At 47.3% G+C, this 22,505-nt stretch overlaps 1 protein-coding gene across 3 annotated transcripts in view; it reads left to right on the top strand.

Moving 5' to 3' along the window:
- LOC106590167 (CYFIP-related Rac1 interactor B) overlaps positions 1-21,111 on the top strand; it is a 38,416-nt gene extending 17,305 nt beyond the window's left edge. For all 3 annotated transcript variants that reach the window (XM_014180837.3, XM_014180838.3, XM_014180839.3), the window contains exons 3-12: positions 9,633-9,715; positions 10,016-10,137; positions 10,693-10,798; positions 15,159-15,298; positions 17,519-17,596; positions 18,767-18,883; positions 19,011-19,090; positions 19,265-19,391; positions 19,543-19,613; positions 20,304-21,111. In XM_014180837.3, coding sequence (XP_014036312.1) covers positions 9,643-9,715; positions 10,016-10,137; positions 10,693-10,798; positions 15,159-15,298; positions 17,519-17,596; positions 18,767-18,883; positions 19,011-19,090; positions 19,265-19,391; positions 19,543-19,613; positions 20,304-20,367 — 978 coding nt within the window. In that variant the 5' untranslated portion in view covers positions 9,633-9,642 and the 3' untranslated portion in view covers positions 20,368-21,111. The remainder of the gene's footprint in view (positions 1-9,632; positions 9,716-10,015; positions 10,138-10,692; positions 10,799-15,158; positions 15,299-17,518; positions 17,597-18,766; positions 18,884-19,010; positions 19,091-19,264; positions 19,392-19,542; positions 19,614-20,303) is intronic.
- The last annotated feature ends 1,394 nt before the right edge of the window (positions 21,112-22,505 follow it).

Here is a 22,505-nt window from a genome sequence, read left to right as displayed (position 1 = left end):
TCACACCAGTTGTTCGCTCTCGCTCTTTGCTCTCTCTCTCTCTCTGGGCTCGGCCTTTCTCTGCACGCTCTCTCTCGCTGTCTCTCTTCTGTTTATCTTGCAGACGTCTGCCTGTCCTATAGGGCAGGCCATATGGAGGACATAGGAATTATAGTATTACTGTCTCTAATTATGGCAATTGCAAATGCACATTATGTGGACACCCCCTCAAATGAGTGGATTCGGCTATTTCAGCCACACCTGTTGCTGACTGGTGTTTAAAACTGTTAGTCGGGAGCTTCACGAAATGGCTTTCCATGGCCGAGCAGCTGCACACAAGCCTAAAATCCCCATGCGGAATGCCAAGTGTCGGCTGGAGTCGTGTAAAGCTCGCTGCCATTGAACTCTGGAGCAGTGGAAACGCATTCTCTGGAGTGACGAATCACGCTTCACCATCTAGCAGTCCGACAGACGAATCTAGAGTTGGTGGATGCCAGGAGAACACTACCTGCCCCAATGCATAGTGCCAACTGTAAAGTTTGGTGGTGGAGGAATAATGGTTGGGCTGTTTTTCATGGTTCAAGCTAGGCCCCTTAGTTCCAGTGAAGGGAAGTCTTAACTCTACAGCATACAATTACATTCTAGACGATTCTGTGCTTCTAACTTTGTGGCAACAGTTTGGGGAAGGCCCTTTCCTGTCCATACAGAAATGGTTTGTTAAGGTCCGTGTGGAGGAACATGACTGGCTTGCACAGAGCCCTGCCCTCAACCCCATCGAACACCTTTGGGATGAATTGGAACGCCGACTGCGAGCCAGGCCTAATCGCCCAACGTCAGTGCCCGACTTCACTATTGCTGTTGTGGCTGAATGGAAGCAAGTCTCTGCAGCAATGTTCCAACATCTAGTGGAAAGCCTTCCCAGAAGAATAGAGGCTGTTATAGCAGCAAAGGGGGGACCAACTCCAAATGAATGCCCATGATTTTGAAGTGAGATGTTCGATGAGCAGGTGTCCACATACGTTTGGTCATGTAGTGTATACATGTTACCCTGTAGATTTCGAAATAGACACCGGGTGGCGCTCTAAGCCAATTGTTTGACACTAGCCCCTCTTTGCCCTTGATGCAGTGCAAGACAAGATGCTTGCTAATCTGAGGAGTTACTGCAGTGTTTGTGAGCTGAGGCGGTATCCCTATGTTAGAGGATGGGCTGCAGCAAGTAGCCCAGGTTGCATGACCACATTTAGAACCCTGACCTCTCCACGCATTTTGAGACCCAACTCGGTTGGTGGAGCATGGCACTTGCAATGCCAGGCTTGTGGGTTCAATTCCCGCCGGGGCCACCCATATATATATATATATATATATATATTTTTTTTTATGCATGCACTACTGTGAGTCGCTTTGGATAAAAGTGTCTGCATAATGGCATATATTATTAATCCAACAGGTTATGCTAATGAATCCAATGTGGTTTTAGTAAAAAAGTGACTCCACATCAATGTCAGGGTGGATGCGTGTGCAATTCTGATTTTGGAATGTTTGGATTGGAGATCTGGTTAATTGGGGAAATTAAACCGTAGACCAAACATCTGGAGAAATAAAGACGGTTGTTAAATGAATAGCTCAATCGGTGTCCCTCGTCTTTAGTTTTGCGGTGGTTGCCTGAAGGATGTGTAGCTGAAGTTGGCATGTGTGTCCCTACCATCGTGGTTCAGAGTTTGGGAGTGGTCGCTCTCCCTCCGCATCATCTTCTATGTACTGCTGTCCATCACCTCCAGAGGGCGCTCAATGCATTCTGAAAGATACAGGCACGTCTGTACCGAGAATCACCATCTCCCCAAACCCCAGCATGCTCCACTGTGCCCCACCCTTAATCCTGTGAGGGTTCTTCAGAAAATACCAAAAACGCGTACCGATCCGCGTTACTTACTCTGCTTCTCATTTAAAATGTCATACACTTTCTCTCCGAGATGCTGATGGTCCTACATTCTGCCGCCTATAGAGTGTGATTCGAAGGGTTCTGTGTGGCGTCCATAACTCCGACACAGTCAAAAGGTCGTTTGTGTAATGATGGTTTGGGGCTGTTTGCAGTGACTGGGGCTGGAGTTGGAGAGCTGCCTGGAGGGGGGAGGTGTGACCCACGACATGCAGCCTGTGCCCCACTTCACCCCCACCCCTCACTAACTACCACCCCACAGGCGGGAGTTGGAGGAGTCTTCAGGGTGGAGGGTTTGGGGCTGTGGGGAAGTGTTTCTCTCTGCCCCATTACACCCCATTTGTAGTCGCCTGCATGGAGGTCACCAGGTCAGCCCTTATCCACCGCACTGCAGTGATCCAGAGGTTGCTCTGTCGACTTTTGAATGAATGGTATAGCCGTCGCGTCTTAAGGAATAGGCCTGTAACTGTTTACCAAAAAAGTGCCGGGGTGACCTTTAGTAGTTGTTTTACCTGTTTATTACATAAACATTTGATAACTTGATATCATGTAATAAACAATTGAGTATAAAGTAGTCTACAGTTTTTAGATAATCCTTCGAGACAGTAGCCTAACAGACAGTGTGCTTGATAAGGAAAAATGTATTGATGAAACTGATGAAAACGTGTTTGTTTCAAAAGCCTTGCGCGTTTGTGTGTGTGTGTGTGTCTGTGTGTGTGTGTGTGTGTGTGTAGCCTAGCCTACTGTAGTTGTTTCCATGGTTTCTGGCTTTGATCAGGTGCAGTCCAAAGATGAGGGCTTAGCTGAAGCTCCTGGTTTCATCTCTCTCTCTCTCTCTCTCTCTCTCTCTCTCTCTCTCTCTCTCTCTCTCTCTCTGTCTCTGTCTCTGTCTCTGTCTCTCTCTGTGTGTGTGTGTGTGATTTCTGCTGCTTTGGTTGGTCTCTTTAGATTTCAAAGGTTTATTTTTATCTCCAAATGTGCATTAATTGTAGTTTGGCCTGAATCTGTGTTGAATTGTAAAAGTAGTAGGCTTCATTGTGATGCAAAGCAGGAGAAAAACATGACTCAATCAGCAAGATGCTAGAGATGCAGTAGCATTGTTATGGTGAGCCTAATAATGCATGATGATACCGCAGACTGAGTGGCATTACCTGTCAGTCATGATATTTATTGTGGTTGTTATGGTTTGGTCTCTGTATTTGACTGGTTTGAAGGTGTGTTTTTATTTTGCAAGTTGAATCTGTTTTGGTGCCTTTTTTTATTTAATGGTGTTTACTACAATATAGCACACGGAGGGGCGTGGCCACGGGGTTAATCAAGTTCAAACCATAAACAAACAAACTGCATGTCCCCTGCCCACGGCCCCCCTCCCTCCCCTCACCATGTGCCCCAGTAAGCTCCCTCCCAACAGAGTCAGCTGGGTGGGGTTGACTCACTGGGGAGGGTAAGGGGGTACAGTTGTGGGGCGCAGGGGGAAATGCGTGCCAGCCCCATTTGGGAAGTTCTTCCCCCCTTTTTTTTTCTTTTTCTGCCTGTCCGATCGGGCCAGCGTCAGCGAGCTCCGGCGGGTCTGGGCCTGGCTGACTGGGCTAATGCGATGTGGCGTGTCACCCGGAGAATCTAGGTCAAGTTTAAAGCTGCCTCTCTGCTCCCGCCACTGCAGCACTCTGTCTGACGCTTCCTCGGTTTCTCCCCAAAATACACACCCACACGCACATCTTAGAGCCACATATTATAGACACACCGTTATACATCCTTATCCAAATACACGTTTAAATCATTTCTATCAAATATGCACCTATATACATTTTTACGCACACAAACACACACAAACCCTCTCCCCATCCCCCCCCCCCCCCCCCCCCCCCCTTGAAGCCCCAGGCGAGCGCTCAGCCTCTCCACGGCACTGGCCACGTGATGCGGCGGGCTGTCTGAGTCTGTCTGGAGGGAGGGAGGGAGGGAGGGAGGGAGGGGAGGAGGAGGAGGAGGAGGGAGGGCGTTGTTTTTCCCCGCTGGCTGGGCATCATTGCCGTAGTAAGACTGGGTCGGCACGTGGATCCGCATGCTGCTGCAGAGAGGGAGAGAGCAGCATAGTAGTAGTGGAATGTCAGCACTATCCCCCATTACCCTGCAGCCCTGAGCTGTTTTTCTAGGACACCTCTGCAGACCCGGAGCCTCCAGTCCAGGATTGTTTTGCTGGGTTTTCACGGTTGGGGTGGTTGACTCTGGGAGGATCATCCTGGGGTCACCACGTTCAATGGGCGTGGCACTAAATATTGGGATCTTCTTCAGTACTGATGCAGCGGAGGTCTCATCACTCATGTTTTTGTTATTCCTCCACTATGTCTTTATCACAGTCCACTCACATTTTTACCTTGAAATAATCCAAACAATTTAGAATGTTTTGCGTGTAGGAATATTGTCAGTATAAGTATTTTGTGAATGATTTGTAAATTGACACTTTTTTTTATTTTTTATTTCACAACATGACAGCAATTTGGAAAATTACAAGTCACAATTTGCTTAGTGAAATTTTTCAGTTAGTTCCTTGAGCAGGATAATGCTGGGTGCTGGAAAAAATTCCTTCACTGCCTGTTCACCAGATCCCTTCGCTCCCCTTCCTAATCCTCTGTTTTTGTGGCATTACCTCATCTGTATTAATATATTCATGTGCGTTCATGTTCAGGTCTTACTACTGTACCATCTCTTCTCCCAGAGCTCCTGTCTGATTGGCTACCCACTTGTTTTCAACGGTACCAGCTTTTTGGGATTCCATGGATACAGCGCATGGTTGGGCAGAGCGGCTCAGCCAATAGGAGAGTGTCGTTGAGCTGGCGGTTGTGAAGCAGTGCCCCCTGGCCCTAGACGAGCCCCCCCCCCCCTCCCCTTCCTCTCTGCGAGCACGCGATCGCCCAGTGGGGGGGTCCAAAACAAAAACAACCCCACCCTGTCCTCTGTCCACGGGGTCGGGGCTCCCGCTAACTCATCAGAACCTCCACTACCAAGGGAGGGGCACAGAACCACCCCCCTCCTGTCTCTTCTCTTGCATTCCTCTACTCTAAACACTTCCAATGATCTACTCCTCTTCACGCACCCATTATTTAAAGCAATTGATCATTGCCACTAACCATTTACCATTTATCACTGGCACATTTATCATTTCTACTGTACCAGTAAGTGTTTGAGATGTGTGTGTGTGTGTGTGTGTGTGTGTGTGTGTGTGTGCGTGCGTGCTTTTTGGTTACCATTAATAGGTTTAGCTTTTCATTTGGTTTGAATGCGAACCTGGGGTCTGTAATTCAACGTTCACCAAAATAATTTCTGCTGTCGTGGGAAGAAGGGAAAAAAACCTGAAAAACTGCCCTCATTTCAACTCCAACTTTTTCCTTAAACTGGAGGATCCTCTCTTGCACTTTGAAATGCCAAGCCGAAGCCACCGCAAATCCCCAGTCCTTAAAATGACCTCATTGCAGACTGAGCGAGGGAGCTGTGGGCCTTTGGTGCTGGCAGCGTTGGCCCGGGCAGCGTTGGCCGTGCCCGTGTTTAGCTCGCTGAGCCTGATGGTGGCACCACGACCACGCCTCCTCCTGCTCAGCTCAGTCACTCTGCCTCTCTGAAAGGGGGCAGTAGAGGACTAAGGGAAAGGCGTAGGTAGCCAGGGCAAGCTCACTCACACTGCATGTAGGCTAGAGTAAGCCTATTCATTCAAAAGCAGGGTGAGGTGACTGCACCCCTCCCCTCCATCTGAGGATAACCAGCCGGGTGATTCCTACCCTTCTCTTCCTCTTATCGGTCTGTCCGCTATGTGGCTACCACAGGAACCAGGTAGTAGGATGGCAGCCAGTGAGTTTCCAATGAGGGGCCAGTGTGTAGCAACACCACTCAGGTCTTGTTAGTGGAGAGTGTTAGGACGGGGCCGGGCATGGCAGGAGGCAGGTGGTGCGGTGGGTCACATGGAAACAGGGTCAGTGTGCAGGGAGAGGGAGAGATGATTTATGACAGTGGCATGGAGTACTAGTGTAGACACGGGCAAAGTCAATGGGTCCTGGATGGCTCCTTCAAAGTATACTGCTCAAAAAAATAAAGGGAACACTTAAACAACACATCCTAGATCTGAATGAAAGAAATAATCTTATTAAATACTTTTTTCTTTACATAGTTGAATGTGCTGACAACAAAATCACACAAAAATAATCAATGGAAATCCAATTTATCAACCCATGGAGGTCTGGATTTGGAGTCACACTCAAAATTAAAGTGGAAAACCACACTACAGGCTGATCCAACTTTGATGTAATGTCCTTAAAACAAGTCAAAATGGGGCTCAGTAGTGTGTGTGGCCTCCACGTGCCTGTATGACCTCCCTACAATGCCTGGGCATGCTCCTGATGAGGTGGCGGATGGTCTCCTGAGGGATCTCCTCCCAGACCTGGACTAAAGCATCCGCCAACTCCTGGACAGTCTGTGGTGCAACGTGGCGTTGGTGGATGGAGCGAGACATGATGTCCCAGATGTGCTCAATTGGATTCAGGTCTGGGGAACGGGCAGGCCAGTCCATAGCATCAATGCCTTCCTCTTGCAGGAACTGCTGACACACTCCAGCCACATGAGGTCTAGCATTGTCTTGCATTAGGAGGAACCCAGGGCCAACCGCACCAGCATATGGTCTCACAAGGGGTCTGAGGATCTCATCTCGGTACCTAATGGCAGTCAGGCTACCTCTGGCGAGCACATGGAGGGCTGTGCGGCCCCCCAAAGAAATGCCACCCCACACCATGACTGACCCACCGCCAAACCGGTCATGCTGGAGGATGCTGCAGGCAGCAGAACGTTCTCCACGGCGTCTCCAGACTCTGTCACGTCTGTCATGTGCTCAGTGTGAACCTGCTTTCATCTGTGAAGAGCACAGTGCGCCAGTGGCGAATTTGCCAATCTTGGTGTTCTCTGGCAAATGCCAAACGTCCTGCACGGTGTTGGGCTGTAAGCACAACCCCCACCTGTGGACGTCGGACCCTCATACCACCCTCATGGAGTCTGTTTCTGACCGTTTGAGCAGACACATGCACATTTGTGGCCTGCTGGAGGTCATTTTGCAGGCCTGCTCCTCCTTGCACAAAGGCGGAGGTAGCGGTCCTGCTGCTGGGTTGTTGCCCTCCTACGGCCTCCTCCACGTCTCCTGATGTACTGGCCTGTCTCCTGGTAGCGCCTCCATGCTCTGGACACTACGCTGACAGACACAGAAAACCTTCTTGCCACAGCTCGCATTGATGTGCCATCCTGGATGAGCTGCACTACCTGAGCCACTTGTGTGGGTTGTAGACTCCGTCTCATGCTACCACTAGAGTGAAAGCACCGCCAGCATTCAAAAGTGACCAAAACATCAGCCAGGAAGCATAGGAACTGAGAAGTGGTCTGTTGTCCCCACCTGCAGAACCACTCCTTTATTGGGGGTGTCTTACTAATTGCCTATAATTTCCACCTGTTGTCTATTCCATTTGCACAACAGCATGTGAAATTTATTGTCAATCAGTGTTGCTTCCTAAGTGGACAGTTTGATTTCACAGAAGTGTGATTGACTTGGAGTTACATTGTGTTGTTTAAGTGTTCCCTTTATTTTTTTGAGCAGTGTATTTAAACCAACGTCTGGAAAATGGCTTTAAAAGGATAATTGTATTTATTTATCATTACTAATTCAACCACAAGAAGGGAATATTTTGTTTATTGTTACTAGCCTGTAGCTTTAACTTGCCTCTAGGCATCACTTTGTCACTTAGCTTGCTTTCTGCACCCACTCATTCACAATCCCTTGTTTGCAATGACTTTCGACTTGCAGCGGAGTCTAACTCAGCATTTGTTTTAACCTGCCACCGGTAATCCGACTATTGACCCTGTCACCAAGGTTAAGTCTCTCAGCCATTTTCAGCCTGTCACAAAGGTGTCACCTGGCTGTCACCGGTCTACCTCACTCTGTCACTACCTAGCCAGGAGCAGCACTTGAATGTCCAAGACACAATGAACCTTCCCTCTACCCCAGATCCAATGCAATTTCCTAGGAGTCTTGACCTTTGTCTCTCAGCACGGTACAAACCGACCAGGTCTCTGTGCTTTCTACTTGTAGAGAGATGCACCCCAGCAAGGTGTTGTCTTGACAGGATGTCACTCCTGATTACATAACACACAGCTCCAGACAGGGAGACGTTATGACCCACATCCCGCTGGCTGCCTGGCGTTTGGCTGGCTGTCTCAGCCTACGGCGGAATCATCAAATCAAATGTATTTATATAGCCCTTCTTACATCAGCTGATATCTCAAAGTGCCGTACAGAAACCCTTCCTCAACATGGCTTTCTAGGGAATGACTCAGTGCTGCGACCGACAGTCTAAATTGTACCTCAGGATTGGAAAGTGTTGTACAGTAGCTCATACAATGTGTAGTCCTGTACCATACTCCTATTCACTGTCCTCAGTATGAGTCATTGGCTAGGAATGAACTTTGATGACATGCTTTGGAATAAGCTCAAACTGTGTTCAGCCCTGTCGGTATTAAGAGTGTGTGTGTGTCTCTGCCTGCCTGTCTGTGTGCGCACACACACACACACACACACACACACACAACACGGGAGCCTCTTACCAACAGTGCCGACAGCAGGGGTTCCAACTAGATAAGAACTATACGGCAGTGGTTTCCCTTGGCTCGGTTTGGGGTTGGTTTCACTGTGTTTTCCAGGTACTGGGTGAATCTGTGGCCTTCATATTGACAGCAGGGAGAGGCTGGGGAAGGATAGTGGGCTTAGTTCTCACACTACTCCTTCCGAGGTGAGATTATCTCCCCTCCCCACACGCCCCTCTGCCCTCCTTTTCCAGGAATCGACTGCCTCGCTTCTGGGAAATCTGACTGGTTGGAAACAACTAGAGATTACAATTCAGTGTTTTTGAAGCAGTGCTTTTTTTTTTGGTGATTGGAATGTGTTCGCCTGAGTGCCTGTCTGTTTCCGTTTTCTTGCCAGCCCTGTGTGGAATTGTTATACCAAATTGCCATGTTTTTGGCATAATAATGGTAACATGGAGCTGGCAAGAGCGCTGAAACAGACTCGGGCTAGGAAAATGTACACCGTGGGGGTTCATGTAGGATTCACAAACAGTGCGAAGTCCTAAATGTCTCATTTTTTGTAGTGGGAATCAGATCATGATAAGACATCCAGGTCATTTTCCTATTGTAGAGACGGTCGGGATTTAAACTCTGAACCCTGTTAGGTTAACATCTGAATTTGTGCATGCACAGGGTGTGTGGCCCTCCCTCCCTAAGGAACATAGAAGCTAATTTAACAGACTAGTTTGCATATAACGGCTGTTAGCAATCGCTAGATGTAAATGCTTATCAGGAGGGAATTGAGGGAAGCGGAGACGTCACACTCGGTTGGACTTCTTCTCCGAGGCAGAGCGATTCCCCTATTTCGGATACTATATTAGGAGGGGGGGGGGGGGGGGGGTTGGGCTTTTTGGGGACATCTGGTGGGCCAAGGCTCGAGACAGGAAAACCACACAGGATCTCGGAGGGCCCATCTGGGGGTCTGGGGTTCAGGGGCCACTGGAGCAGAGAGGAGGAACAGGAGGGGGGCACCAGGGTTGTGTGCCCCCCCACTCAATACCACCACACTTAGCTACCAACACGATGAAGTTGAATCTTATTGTTGTGTTTTCCCTATTTGTCTCCGCAGGCATCGTAACATGGGGAACCTGCTAAAAGTTCTGACTTGCACAGATCTGGAACAAGAGCCCAATTTTTTCCTCGATTTTGAAAGTGAGTTTCATTACCATCTCGCTCTTCACACTTGAGCTTCCAATCGTACCTGTTGTAGCTGTGGCCCTTCTTACCCCCTCGTCTGTCTCTGTTCTGCCCAGAGGCTACAGAACCTCATCTATTTCCCATTTGCATCACCAGCTATTCTGTTAGTTATGGTGTGGCCATTGGGGGGGGGGGTGTCTGGATTGGAATAACAATCAGAATGGAGATCTGCAGACTAGCGCCTCTTCACCTCTTTTTGTAGACTCCCTGCCAGACGTAGAAAAACCCACTTGACTGTCTTCCTGTGTCCACTAGATGCTCAGCCCACGGACGCAGAACGAGAGGTGTGGGAGCAGGTGGACCTGGTGCTGAAGGACGCTCGGGGAGTACTGGACGAACTGCAAGCGTACAAGGGAGCGGGTCAGGAGATTAGAGAGGTACAGGACTTTGGGAGAAGGGCCCGTTTCCTCAAAATATCTCGGATTAGCAGAGTGCTGATCTTGGATCAGCCCCCCCCCCCCCCCCCCTCCTTGTCATCTTATTCATTATGTTCTAAAACAGAACCTAGATCAGCACAACTACTTTATATGAATACGGGCCCTCGTCAGGAGATCAAAGATACAAGACCCAAAATAACTCTTAAACATTCATTATAAACTGGGTGGTTTGAGCCCTGAATGCTAATTGACTGAAAGCCCTGGTATATCATATACCACGGGTATATGTATTTTTACTGCTCTAATTACATTGGTAGCCAGTTTATAATCGCAATAAGGCACCTCAGGGTTTGTGGTATATGGCCGATAAGGGCTGTATCCAGGTACTCCGCGTTGCGGCGTGCATAAGAACAGCCCTAATCCATGGTATAATGGCCATATACCACACCCCCTTCGGGCCTTATTGCTTAATTATAGACCAGTGGCTTGATCAGGCTGCAGAAGGTGATTCATCTCTTCAGACTTGATAAAACACCCGTCTTTTCTATCTGCCAGGCGATCCAGAACCCCAGCGACGAGGCGTTACAGGAGGCGGCGTGGGCGGCCGTGGTCCACCTGGTGGGGAAACTCAAGAAGTTTTACCAGTTCTCCCAGAGATTAGGTATGTCTGAGGCCTAATTTCAGGATCACTTTAGCCTTTTTAAGACAACAATGAATAGAGATGACATGGACAGCTGGGGACCTGATCCTTGGTCCAGCGCACCGACCCTGAGACGAGTGGTACGGCCCCTGTCCTGTGCTTCAGGTTAAATATGTAGCCCTACAATACAACACCCACACCTGACTGAGCCTAGTGATGTGCGTCCTTCAGAGCTTTGGTACACAATGCAAAAGGTCAGATAAACGCCTGTGCCAGAGGTTGACTACCTCCAGCTTCTCTAGAGGTTACATGTAAGAGACACACCCCTCTCGTGACCTTAGCCCCTCTGCATGCTAGATCACATCGGCGATATCGACTGCTGAGCTGCAGGAAATGAACACGCATCGCTCACGCACACACTCCCAGCCCACACAAACAAATATGCAGCGCAAACCCCCATAGCTTTGCATTCATTAACATGATGCTTGCTTGCGTTGCACTCCGACCAGACCTGATACTCCCCTCCTCCCAGAGGTGAGGACTCCTCATTATCATGGAGAGAGAGAGAGCGAAGAGAGGGGGGGGGATGCTAGCCTAGTGCTGCCTGCCTGTGACCCCGAGGGAGAGAGGAGCAGCTCGCCCCCTTCCTTTTGCCGACCTTAACCCCTTAATCTAGTGGCGTGCCGGCTGAGACTGCAGTCTCTGGGGGTATCAGGGTGCTGGTTGGAGGAGGTGTGCGCGGGTGACGTTAGCTTTCAAGGCCTGCGTTATCAAAATGCAGACCCTCCAACAACAAAAAAATCTGTTTTTAATAGATTTCACCTGCGTTCTAATTAGACAAACCGACATTTAAATACATGGCTCTACTCAGTGTTCTAGAATGCAGGAAAATACACGTCAGTTCAAGAGGGCGCTTGTACTTGACAGTGTTGATGAAATACGAACGCCATACTGTCGGTGCACTGAAAAAATGGCGCGTTTGCGACATGCATCTGATTTTAATTCATTCTGAATAAGATTTATTTGATTCATTTCATGTTCTCCATTGTAACCAAAATGAACAAATAATCTAACTCTGGTTCAAACTTTAGCAAACAAACTAGTCTGAAATTAGCCACAGAAACGTTCCCTACATGAAATGAGACCACTTAGCCTATCTTACCACCTCAGCTCCCTCCCTCTGTTGCTCTCTACGGTAAAAATGGTCGTGCCCTAGAAAGTAAAAATGTCGACACCGGTGCCCCCATTTTTTATTTTTAAATTGTCATTAGTTTCTCTAGGTGATCACTGCCTGTGCAGTAGCGTTTCTTCATCAGAATTCAGTTCGCGAGCTGAGCGGGCACTGTGAACACTTCGGAAAATCTTCAATGAGAGATCCCGCCACACACACACCCTCCCCGCAGGCAGGCAGAGAGCGAGAGTGTGGTTTGGAAAGGTCAAGTATACCTGCATTTTCAGAATGCAGCAAAAATAGAAAACCGTGAAAAATTCTGGTGTGTGTTATGTAATGAAGTAGGTCATCTCCCCGCTCCACCGCTCTGACTCTGGGGGGGCCACCTTCTCCGCCGACTGACTCACAGACAGACAGACTGACTCACAGACAGACAGACTGACTCACAGACAGACAGACTGACTCACAGACAGACAGACAGACTGACTCACAGACAGACAGACTGACTCACAGACAGACAGACAGACTGACTCACAGACAGACAGACAGACTGACTCACAGACAGACAGACAGACTGACTCACAGACAGACAGACAGACTGACTCACAGACAGACAGACAGACTGACTCACAGACAGACAGACAGACTGACTCACAGACAGACAGACAGACTGACTCACAGACAGACAGACAGACTGACTCACAGACAGACAGACAGACTGACTCACAGACAGACAGACAGACTGACTCACAGACAGACAGACAGACTGACTCACAGACAGACAGACAGACTGACTCACAGACAGACAGACAGACTGACTCACAGACAGACAGACAGACTGACTCACAGACACAGACAGACTGACTCACAGACTGACAGACAGACAGACTGACTCACAGACTGACTCACAGACAGACAGACTGACAGACTGACTCACAGACAGACAGACTGACTCACAGACAGACAGACAGACTGACTCACAGACTGACAGACAGACTGACTCACAGACTGACTCACAGACTGACAGACAGACTGACTCACAGACAGACAGACTGACTCACAGACTGACTCACAGACAGACAGACTCACAGACTGACTCACAGACAGACAGACAGACAGACTGACTCACAGACAGACAGACTGACAGACTGACTCACAGACAGACAGACTGACTCACAGACAGAGAGGATGACCGCTGGCTGAGAGATTACTTTATCAGACGTCTCTGTGTTATTACTCCATTTTCTGGGGGCGTATTTCCCCAACATGACATTACCTTTGAAACAACCTTCCACAATACCATCGCTGTCACTCGTCATTCCTGCCTAATCATTTTTAGTAGCGCATCACGTTTATTCCTCATTTTAAATGTGATGCTTCCACCAATGGGCGTCTTCAGGACAGGAGCCCGTTGACCGCAGGGTTGGAGTAAATTCCCGCCGCCCTCTGATCCTCCCACCCATTTCCTCTCCCAAAGTGAACCGAGCTCCGCAGCAGCGCCCGCCTAGTCTATGTGCCCGCATTCCGCTCGCCTGCTCTTCCGTGACCTAATGGGATCAGACGTCCTTCCCCTCCTCCCCCTCCAGCAGTGATAGTGCCTCGATTCAGATACTAGGCCTAAACCCATCTCAACTTCTGTTTTGACTGGAGGGAGGAGGGGGGGGGGGGCGGCGGCATCACCAAGGCCATTTTTAAATCAGCCCCCTCCTCGCTGCTGCAGCAGAAGCAATACACTGGCGGAAGCAGATGGGGATCATCACAGAATAGCCAAGGTGCTTAATTTACTGGACTGCTCTGACTGCACTGCCAGCTTGCATTCCGCCTCTGAAAAACCTCCCTCTGCGGATCACTGTCTCTGTTAAGTGAGCATCGTGGCCAAAGGTCTCCATTTGTTTTCGTCCTGGGTTATGGCGGTGTGCGTGTCTGTATATACCTTGTGCTGTACTGAAAGTGGTGACAATCGAGTTGAGAGTAAATAGATGCTCAGCGTAATGATTGTGTGCGTCTATGCGGAAGTTAGCGTTATTGTGCAACCAGATTAGTGTGTGTGTGTGGTTTGGTTTTTCAGGGTTATGTCATTATTGTAAATCTAGTCATCTTAGTGAGTCTAGACTGAGTCCTTCTTCAGTCTCTGACTGCAACCACATTTTCCCTCATGGACGGTTTTGTCATTGTTTATTTATGGCGAACATCTTAGTGCTTCTGTTGGCTATCTTGAGACATGGAAATGCAGGCAAATCATTTGTGTATCGATTGCGTTAGGTCGTCGGGAAGTGCACAGTTTGCCTGGATACTGGTGGAGATTTAAATAATCTTGTATTTGTCCCATGCTTCCTAAACAACAGGTGCGGACACAGTGAAATGCTTAGTTATGGGCCCTTCCCATCAATACAGAGAGAAAGGAAATAGAGGGATATAATAGATACACAACGAGCAATGATAACTTGGCTACTAGTATGGAGTCTGTGTGCAGGGGTACGAGGTCATATGGTTAGGAATAAAGTGACGAGGTAACGGGATGAATAATAAACACTGGCAGCAGCGTATGTGATGAGTCAAAAAAGGTTAGTGTCAACAGGGTCAATCCAGATAGCCAATGCCGCTTGCTTCATTGTACAGCTTGTATGTTACTACAGAACTGTGTGGTTTACCCAAATAAAGCCATGTGATGTCTTTGTGTTTTACCTACTGTCTGAACAATGGCGGTAAGCCTGGATGAAGAGCCCCCCCCCCCTTGTTACAATGAGATAATTAGGCTCATGTCTCATCTCTATCGGATTAGGAGAGCTTCCCACCCTCACCCCTAGAGACAGCTCTTCCCTAGACACCTCTCCCCTCCTCAACCCCCACATTGTGCCCAGGGCCCTATGCCAATCACCGCTCAATCGCATGTCCCTGTTTTGTACAGCTAGCCCCCCCATCAGGGCAATTGTATTTGGCACACATTTGTGTCATAATGTACATGCCGATTTGTTAAGTTAAATATATGCCTAATAAACATATCTTTCGATCCACAATTGTATATTTCCTCCCTCTCTCCTCATCTGACACCCTCTCCTTGTCGCTGTCTTAACAAAGGCAGGAAATTCTAGTTGGCATACACTTTGATTTCATGATGTTCTTCATGATTGTTATGTTTATCAGGCAGATATTTAAACTAATTCTACACGCAACAGTCTCTAACACCCTCTCCTCGTCCGCGCGCTACAGAGGCGGCGCTGCACAGCCTGCTGGGACCCCTGACCAGCGAGACTTACGACGACCCCACTCAGCACCTGGAGCGGGACCAGGCGCTGGCCAAGCAGTTCGCCGAGATCCTGCACTTCACGCTGCGCTTCGACGAGCTCAAAGTACGTCCCGTCACATCCCTGGCCTCCATTTTTTTTACAAAATTTTACCCAGAGTCCCCAGCGTTCTCATTTCATTCATCGCTTGTTGTTGACCTAAGCTATAGCTGTTGTTGGTTGTACATGTTCACCTATTCCTTTTGGTAGCAAGCTAGCTAGCGCTGTCATTAGCATAACAAGGTGTTAATACCCTGTTAATTAGGTGTTAGCGCTGTACATGATTAAGCCTCAGCCCCTGAACATATAATAAGTATTTAATTGGTACGTTAGGATCGTTTCCTGGGAGTGCTGTAATACTATAGTCTTCTACACTGCTGGAATGAATGAATTAATGAAGGAATGAACAATGATGTTGTGGATAGGGATGACTAATGGGATAGTGTAGTTGGCTGGGGCTCTTTGGTTGCATCCCAAATGGCACCCTATGCAGTGCACTACTTTTGACTAGGGTTCATAGGGCTCTGGTCAAAAGTAGTGCTCTACTGTATGTAGGGAATGGGGTTCCATTTGGGAAGCACCCCTTATTTGGGCACCAGTCTTCAACACATAGAAACATGGTTTATTGTTGATCCCAGGGAGAAAAAAACACAGATTGCTTGTTTGTCTGAGTCGCAGACGATACTACAATAAAACTCGCAAAGGCCTCTTTAGGCACCCTGTTTCCACACACACTACTCAAACCAGCACCCTGACACCCCCAGGCAGTCCGCCGAGACGCCCCAATTAGCCTGCCCAGTCTCCCCATACCCTGCATAGGGTCTAAAAGCGTGAAGGTAGGGGGGTGCAAGGTGCCATGCCAGGCACCATTCATCAATCTTTCACTCCCTTTACCCCGACCACAGGCATTGACCTAGTTCGAACACTCACCCACCCGGCCTTTTTTTTTTTGGAAAGCCACTCATTGGTGAAATGGGGCTGTCTGGCCCTGGCACTAGCCACTAGCGCTGACCGTCTAGCTGTAGCTAAGTGGACATAGACTTGGTACCAGTCCATTATGGTGGAGTTACTATACTGCTCGTGCCGGCCAGGCGTTAAGACACTGCAGGGCTAATAATGTGCTGCTAGGGGTAATTAGGGAGGCGTCTTCCTGCATTGGAGGAGAAGGAGGTTGACGGGCCGGACGGGTCCCACTGATTGACCAGTGGCTTATTGAAGGTCAGCTATGCTCAAGGCAAGGTCTAGTGATCCTCTTTGTGGAAGGAAGGCAGAAGGCGGTAAACTTTCAGGATTTCGAAATTCAACGGAGGGATGAACAGGTTTTTGGGGACCGATTTTTGTTTGTCAAAATGTATTTGCGGGCCAGAAAAAGGGCACTTTTCCCCCAAAAAATACATAGGTCCATTATTTTAACATACTTTACTTTCTCAAATAAAAAAATGGAATCAAATCCGATCAAGTTTTATTAGTCCCGCTTCGTAAACAACAGGTGTAGACTAACAGTGAAATGCTTCCTTACGGATCCTTTTCCAACAAAGCAGAGATGAGAGAAAAAATATTACATTAAAATAGAAATGGTGACACAAGGAATAAATACACAGTGAATAACTAACGAGTAGTAAGAACATGGCTATATATCCAGTTTTATCTACTGTATATTCCAGCTACTGTTTACTTTTTAAAAAACTTTTACTTTTTTTTTTACTCATAAAAATAAGCCCCCATCCCCATTTTTATTTTATTTGTACATGTTTTTTTTACTCAAACCTCCCACGGGCTGAATTGAATGGGCTCGCTGGCTGAAATATGAGCCGTAGTTTGCCCACCCCTGCTCTAACCTGTACTGTCTGTATACCGTGTACTATGAGAGCATCTCCAGCCTCTCGTCCTCAATGTTGTTGATGCTTCTGTCACGATGCCAGACGCACTGAGCCACTGCTAAAGGGAGCTAACAAGGACTTCATTTATGGACAAGTGAAAAATAAATGCGTTCTAGTTTAAAGGACTGGTGAGGAAATATCCAGCGGTATGAAATCCGCTTCAGTAAATAAATGGAAGATTTTAATCCTATCAATGTCCTTTTCGTTCCATCTCCGCCCCCAGCTGTGCATCTGCCTCGTTTGCTAAAACATCCTGTCATGACGATGGTGCATTTGATCCAGAGAGCTGAATGTCTGCTGCCGCAGGCCATGTGTTCTACCTTCGGACACACGGGCAGGAGGGCGCGCACACACGCACATGCGCCAAGCCCTGTTTGTAATGTTCACGTTAATCCTTGTGTTGCAGATGACTAACCCTGCCATCCAGAATGACTTCAGCTATTACAGGAGAACGTTGAGCCGCATGCGGATCAACAATACACCGGTGAGCTGACGTCTATAATCTATGGGGCTGAAGGGCTCCCGTTTGGTGGTCTACACCATAGACCCTCTGGGATACGCTGGTGTTAAGGGACCCCCCCCCCCAGACACACCCTGTGCCCTACTCCTCTTCCCTTCCTCTTCATCAAGCTCAGCAGGGGGCCAAGTGTTCGTCCTGCTCTACAGGGGCCCATTAACATTACAGGCTATATAGGGGCATTAAGGGCTGTATGAGAACTATTTCATCATTAGATCTCGCACTTAGTTTGTCATAAATACATTTAAAGGCAGTACAAGTTAAGTGTGTTAACTCTAACCCCCCCCCCCCCACCAGTAATTTTATGGGAAAAATTACATTTATTGGAGCACCTCAGGGCTCAGTATTATGTTTCCTGATATTTTAATCGATTTGGAATGCAGTATTGTTCAGATGAGAATTTTCTTGCGATTTAGCATGACAGGTGTCCAAAGGACAATCCAGACTCCTTTCTCCACCCAGCCATGCTTCAAAAAGACTGACGGTATACCTTTTTCAGTGACACCAGAGAAAAGTCTGAATTTTTCAATAGCTCTTTTAGTGTATAAAATGACCAGAATTCACTCTTGTTCTCGAGACACACGTCTGTGTCTGGCCTGCAGAAGCTTTATTTCCTGTACGACAAATGCCATTACGCAAATGGCCCCCGGACGGTCCGACTGTTAAGACCTGTCACTGCTAGAGCCCGTCTCCGATGGCACCATTTTCCCTTGATACGGGCACTACCCATAGGGCTTTGGTCCAAAGTAGTGCACTATGTAGGGAATATGATGCTATTTGGGACGCAGCCCCCATCTCTAGCTAGCCACTGAAAATTCCCTCCAGCTCAGCAGTACAAAGGAGCATTACTTTGCACTCAGCATTCAAGCACTGACTACTGGAATCACTGAGACATTTTATACAAAGACACGAGACGTATCTGTTCTGGCGGAAAATACATTTGTTCTTATTCAAACGTGATCATTTTTTTATGTGACACGTCTTGACGTTCTGGGGGATTATTCATTCCACATTAGAAAATAAAGGCAGTCTTTAAGGCAGGAAAAGCATCTCCTTGCCATTTCTGAACATTTTTCTCAACCAGCAACTTCTGGCTCAATAATATCCACGCTAAACGGTGGCTTTTTGTTTGTTCAGGCAGAGGGGGAGAATGAAGTCAACAACGAGATGGCCAACCGGATATCTCTGTTCTACGCCGACGCCACGCCTATGTTGAAGACATTAAGCGACAGCACGACAAAGTTTGTCTCAGAGGTGAGATGTTTCACAGCTTCCTTACCTGGCAACCTTGACATTTGACACTTTTTAATCGAAGTGACCAATGCAACAATGCCGTTTACAGAATAAAAAAAACATCCCCTTTCTCTTTCTGTTTGCTCAGAATAAGAACTTACCCATCGAGAACACGACCGACTGCCTAAGCACAATGGCGAGCGTGTGCAAAGTCATGTTGGAAACGCCGTAAGTGATCCCCGTCCTCACTAAATCAAGATCATGTCAGTGTCATAAACTGCAGATGATCTGGGCCCATATTCTTAAAGCGTCTCAGAGTAGGAGTGCTGATCTGGGATCAGTTTAGCCTTTTAGATCATAAGGAATATAGTTATGTGGGCAGTTATGTGTCTGTGTTTCCAGGGAGTACCGAAGCCGCTTCACCAGTGAGGAGACTGTCTCATTCTGCCTGCGCGTCATGGTGGGCGTCATCATCCTGTACGACTACGTGCATCCTGTCGGAGCCTTCTCCAAGTCCTCCAAAATCGATGTGAGTGCAGGGAGGAGCTATGTTCCTGCATGCTCCCAGTCCCAGAGGATTGGACACGCGGGCATGCGCACACACACACACACACACACACACACACACACACACACACACAAACACTGATTCATCTTACATGGCGTTTTCTGCTTCCTAGATGAAAGGGTGCATCAAGGTCCTCCGAGATCAACCGCCCAACAGCGTAGAAGGCCTTTTAAACGCTCTCAGGTAAGGCCCAGCGTTTCTGTAGCATCAACGACTCTTTTCGTTAACAGAAGATGTTTGACTGAATATCATTGCAACCTTTTCCCTCTCACACTTCAACAGACAGTCAGTCGCATGCTTACTGTGAAATAAAATGCAGCCATATTTGGCCACTTTTCCGTCATTATTATTTAGTAGGGATTCAAATCGATATGTGTTTAGTGTTTTGATTTAAATGTCGAATCCCACAGTTTTAGATTTATAGAAGGTCAGAGAGGATTACGTTTCTTTGAGCCCTGGCCCCCTACTCTTTTCTCAAATCTAAGTGGCTGACACCTGCATCTGTTTGCAGCTGACATGGTCATTTCCGTGGCAACCGCGCTCACATCTGCATATCACACCATCAGGGCCTTCGGGCACACTCAGTCGCCCTCCTCCAGTCGTGTGAGGTCACTCCAAGGCCTCCTGCCTCCAGCCCTCTTTTCTCTCTCTCGCTCTCTCTCTCTGTTTGTATGGGATTGCACCTCCGTCTATGAGGGGAGAACGCCAGACTAGGAAATCAAATATCAGAGCTAACAACTGTCGACAAGGCTTTCTCACACTCTTGACACCCTTTCCGGTAGAGCAGTCGTGTTACGTTCACAGATCCTGGAACTGATCCCTCTGTCTCTTCATCCGTCTTGTCTGCTCTGTCGATTCATCTGTCCCTTGCAGGTACACAACCAAGCATTTGAATGATGAATCGACCAACAAGACCATCAAGAGCATGCTGCAGTAGGACTGAAACTCTGGTACAACCACTCGCCTCACACCCGGTTCAGGAGACATCGACTCTCTCTCTCTCACCAACGACGTCGGTGCACAGAATGTTTTTTTTCTTGTTTTCTTTTAAATGGAGTAAGAGCTGCATCTCCGCCCCTTTTTATAACGCAAAATGCTACTGCCATTATGTACGTCTTTTCTGTGCCAAAAAGATGTTGCTGAGATTTAAATGTTTTCCATAAAGGCCATACAACAAGATGGCAGCTATGGAAGCATTGTGGGTTCAGTTTTATTTTTTATTTTTTTTAATAGTTTTTGTTTCCCTGTGTAAGGGATGGGAGTGCTTTGACTTGAAAATTTAAAAAAGAGATATATAGAGAAATATATTATTTTTGTTTGATTTATTATTTAATATTACATCTTTCTGCATGACGAAATTACGTCTTTTCCAACTATTTAAAAAAAAAAACCGTATGGTTCAAGTTTAATTTGTCTGCTTAATTGTATGTTTTAATGTTTTGTTCTCTGAATGGTACTCGTCAGAATTGACATTATTGAAAAGATAGTACTGATAATGTTTTATCTTTTTTTTTATTTTATAGGTTTTGATTTGTTGTTTGTCATTTTTCATAGTTGTATTTTTTATTTTTAAATTTCAAACTGTGATGTGTGCAAATCAATTTAAAAATTGGGAGTCTGTACTGTTGTTAACAGTATGTTGCCGCTGGAAAAAATAAACAGAGAACTTGTTTTCTACAAATTACTCTCTCTACTTGCCTCTGCAACTCTTCTAGAAAACACCATGTCGTCAAACTTAGGTAGTGAGAACATTTCAACAACCAATTTCTAGTTTAGATTGGCAATTAAATCCATTACAGGAGGTTTGACTTGCTAAAAAGAAAAGAATAACATTCATTAGTGAGTCAGTATGGAGTTTCCATTTTAATGGAACTGCAATGAACAGCTAAGACAGCAGATAAGTGAGTCACGCTATATCTGCCTCCACCAGTTAAGTATTATCTACACGCTACACATGGGAGGCAGCGCCAGAAGGGGTCATCTAAGGCAGGGTTTCCCAAACTTGGTCCTACAACCCACCCCCGGGTGCATGTAACATTTTTTGCCCCCCCCCCCCCCCCCAGGACCGAGTTTGGGAAACCCTGGTCTAAGGCACGGGTGGGCAACTCCATTCCTCAGTGGCTGCAGTGCCATTCTCTAAATGATTTAGACCAGGGTTTTAAGAGAAATAATTCTGATTTAGGATCAGTTTTGCCTTTTCGATCGCAATGAATAAGAATACATGAATATGGGGGACCTGATCCTAGATCAGCACTCCTACTTTGAAACGGTGTGGGGGCGTCTTAACAAAGTTACTGCACAAACATCGCTAATTCTGGTTTGAATGAGTCTGGCTCCAAGATCAAGGAACAATTTTTTATATTTGATTTTTAAAACATCAGCGAAGTAGCGACTTGAGGCTTAAATGTTAAAATTGGACTTCCCTTTAATGACACATTGGTCAACATTGACATATCCAATGCTGTGTGGTCGTAATGGAACACTTCTCTCCTTGAAAAAATGAGCAGGATGTCAAACAAATTCCATGTCTGGCCATTCATTCATTCATTCATAGGAAAGATAATGAGTCACCCTGTTTGACTCATTATCGTTCCCCTTATATAATCTCCTTGTCCAAATGGGTCATTCTAAAAATATCTGGAGAACGATCAGTGTCTCTCCCTCTCCCTGTACAGTGCATTCCAGGGACGTTGCTCACTTCTTTCAAGATCCTCTTTCTACATTTAACGTTTTCCCTCTCGTCCTCTCATTGCTAAACTATGTGAAGACCCGAACAGAAGAAACACTGAAATTCTTCCAAACTGGCTTTTCTATGACATTGCCAGAGAGAGAGAGAGAGAGAGAGCGAGTAAGCGTGCGTGAGAGAGGGGGCTAGTCCTTGGGTGTGTACTGCGGTATTATCTGCAGTATGTTCGAGAAACATTCAGGGTCAGAGAGAGCGAGAGAGGAGAAGAGCATGTTGATGGGTGTGTCCCTTAACTCTGCAGCATCACTGCGCTGGCGGGGGGGGGGGGGGTGGGGGGGGGAGGGAGTTAGAGCAGGCTGGCGTTGGGTGGGGTCTTACATGCTTTGGAA

This window comes from Salmo salar, chromosome 29, assembly GCF_965601325.2.
Source record: "Salmo salar chromosome 29, fSalSal1, whole genome shotgun sequence".
Taxonomy (NCBI): Eukaryota; Metazoa; Chordata; class Actinopteri; order Salmoniformes; family Salmonidae; genus Salmo; species Salmo salar.
This window is presented reverse-complemented; position numbering and strand designations above follow the sequence as displayed.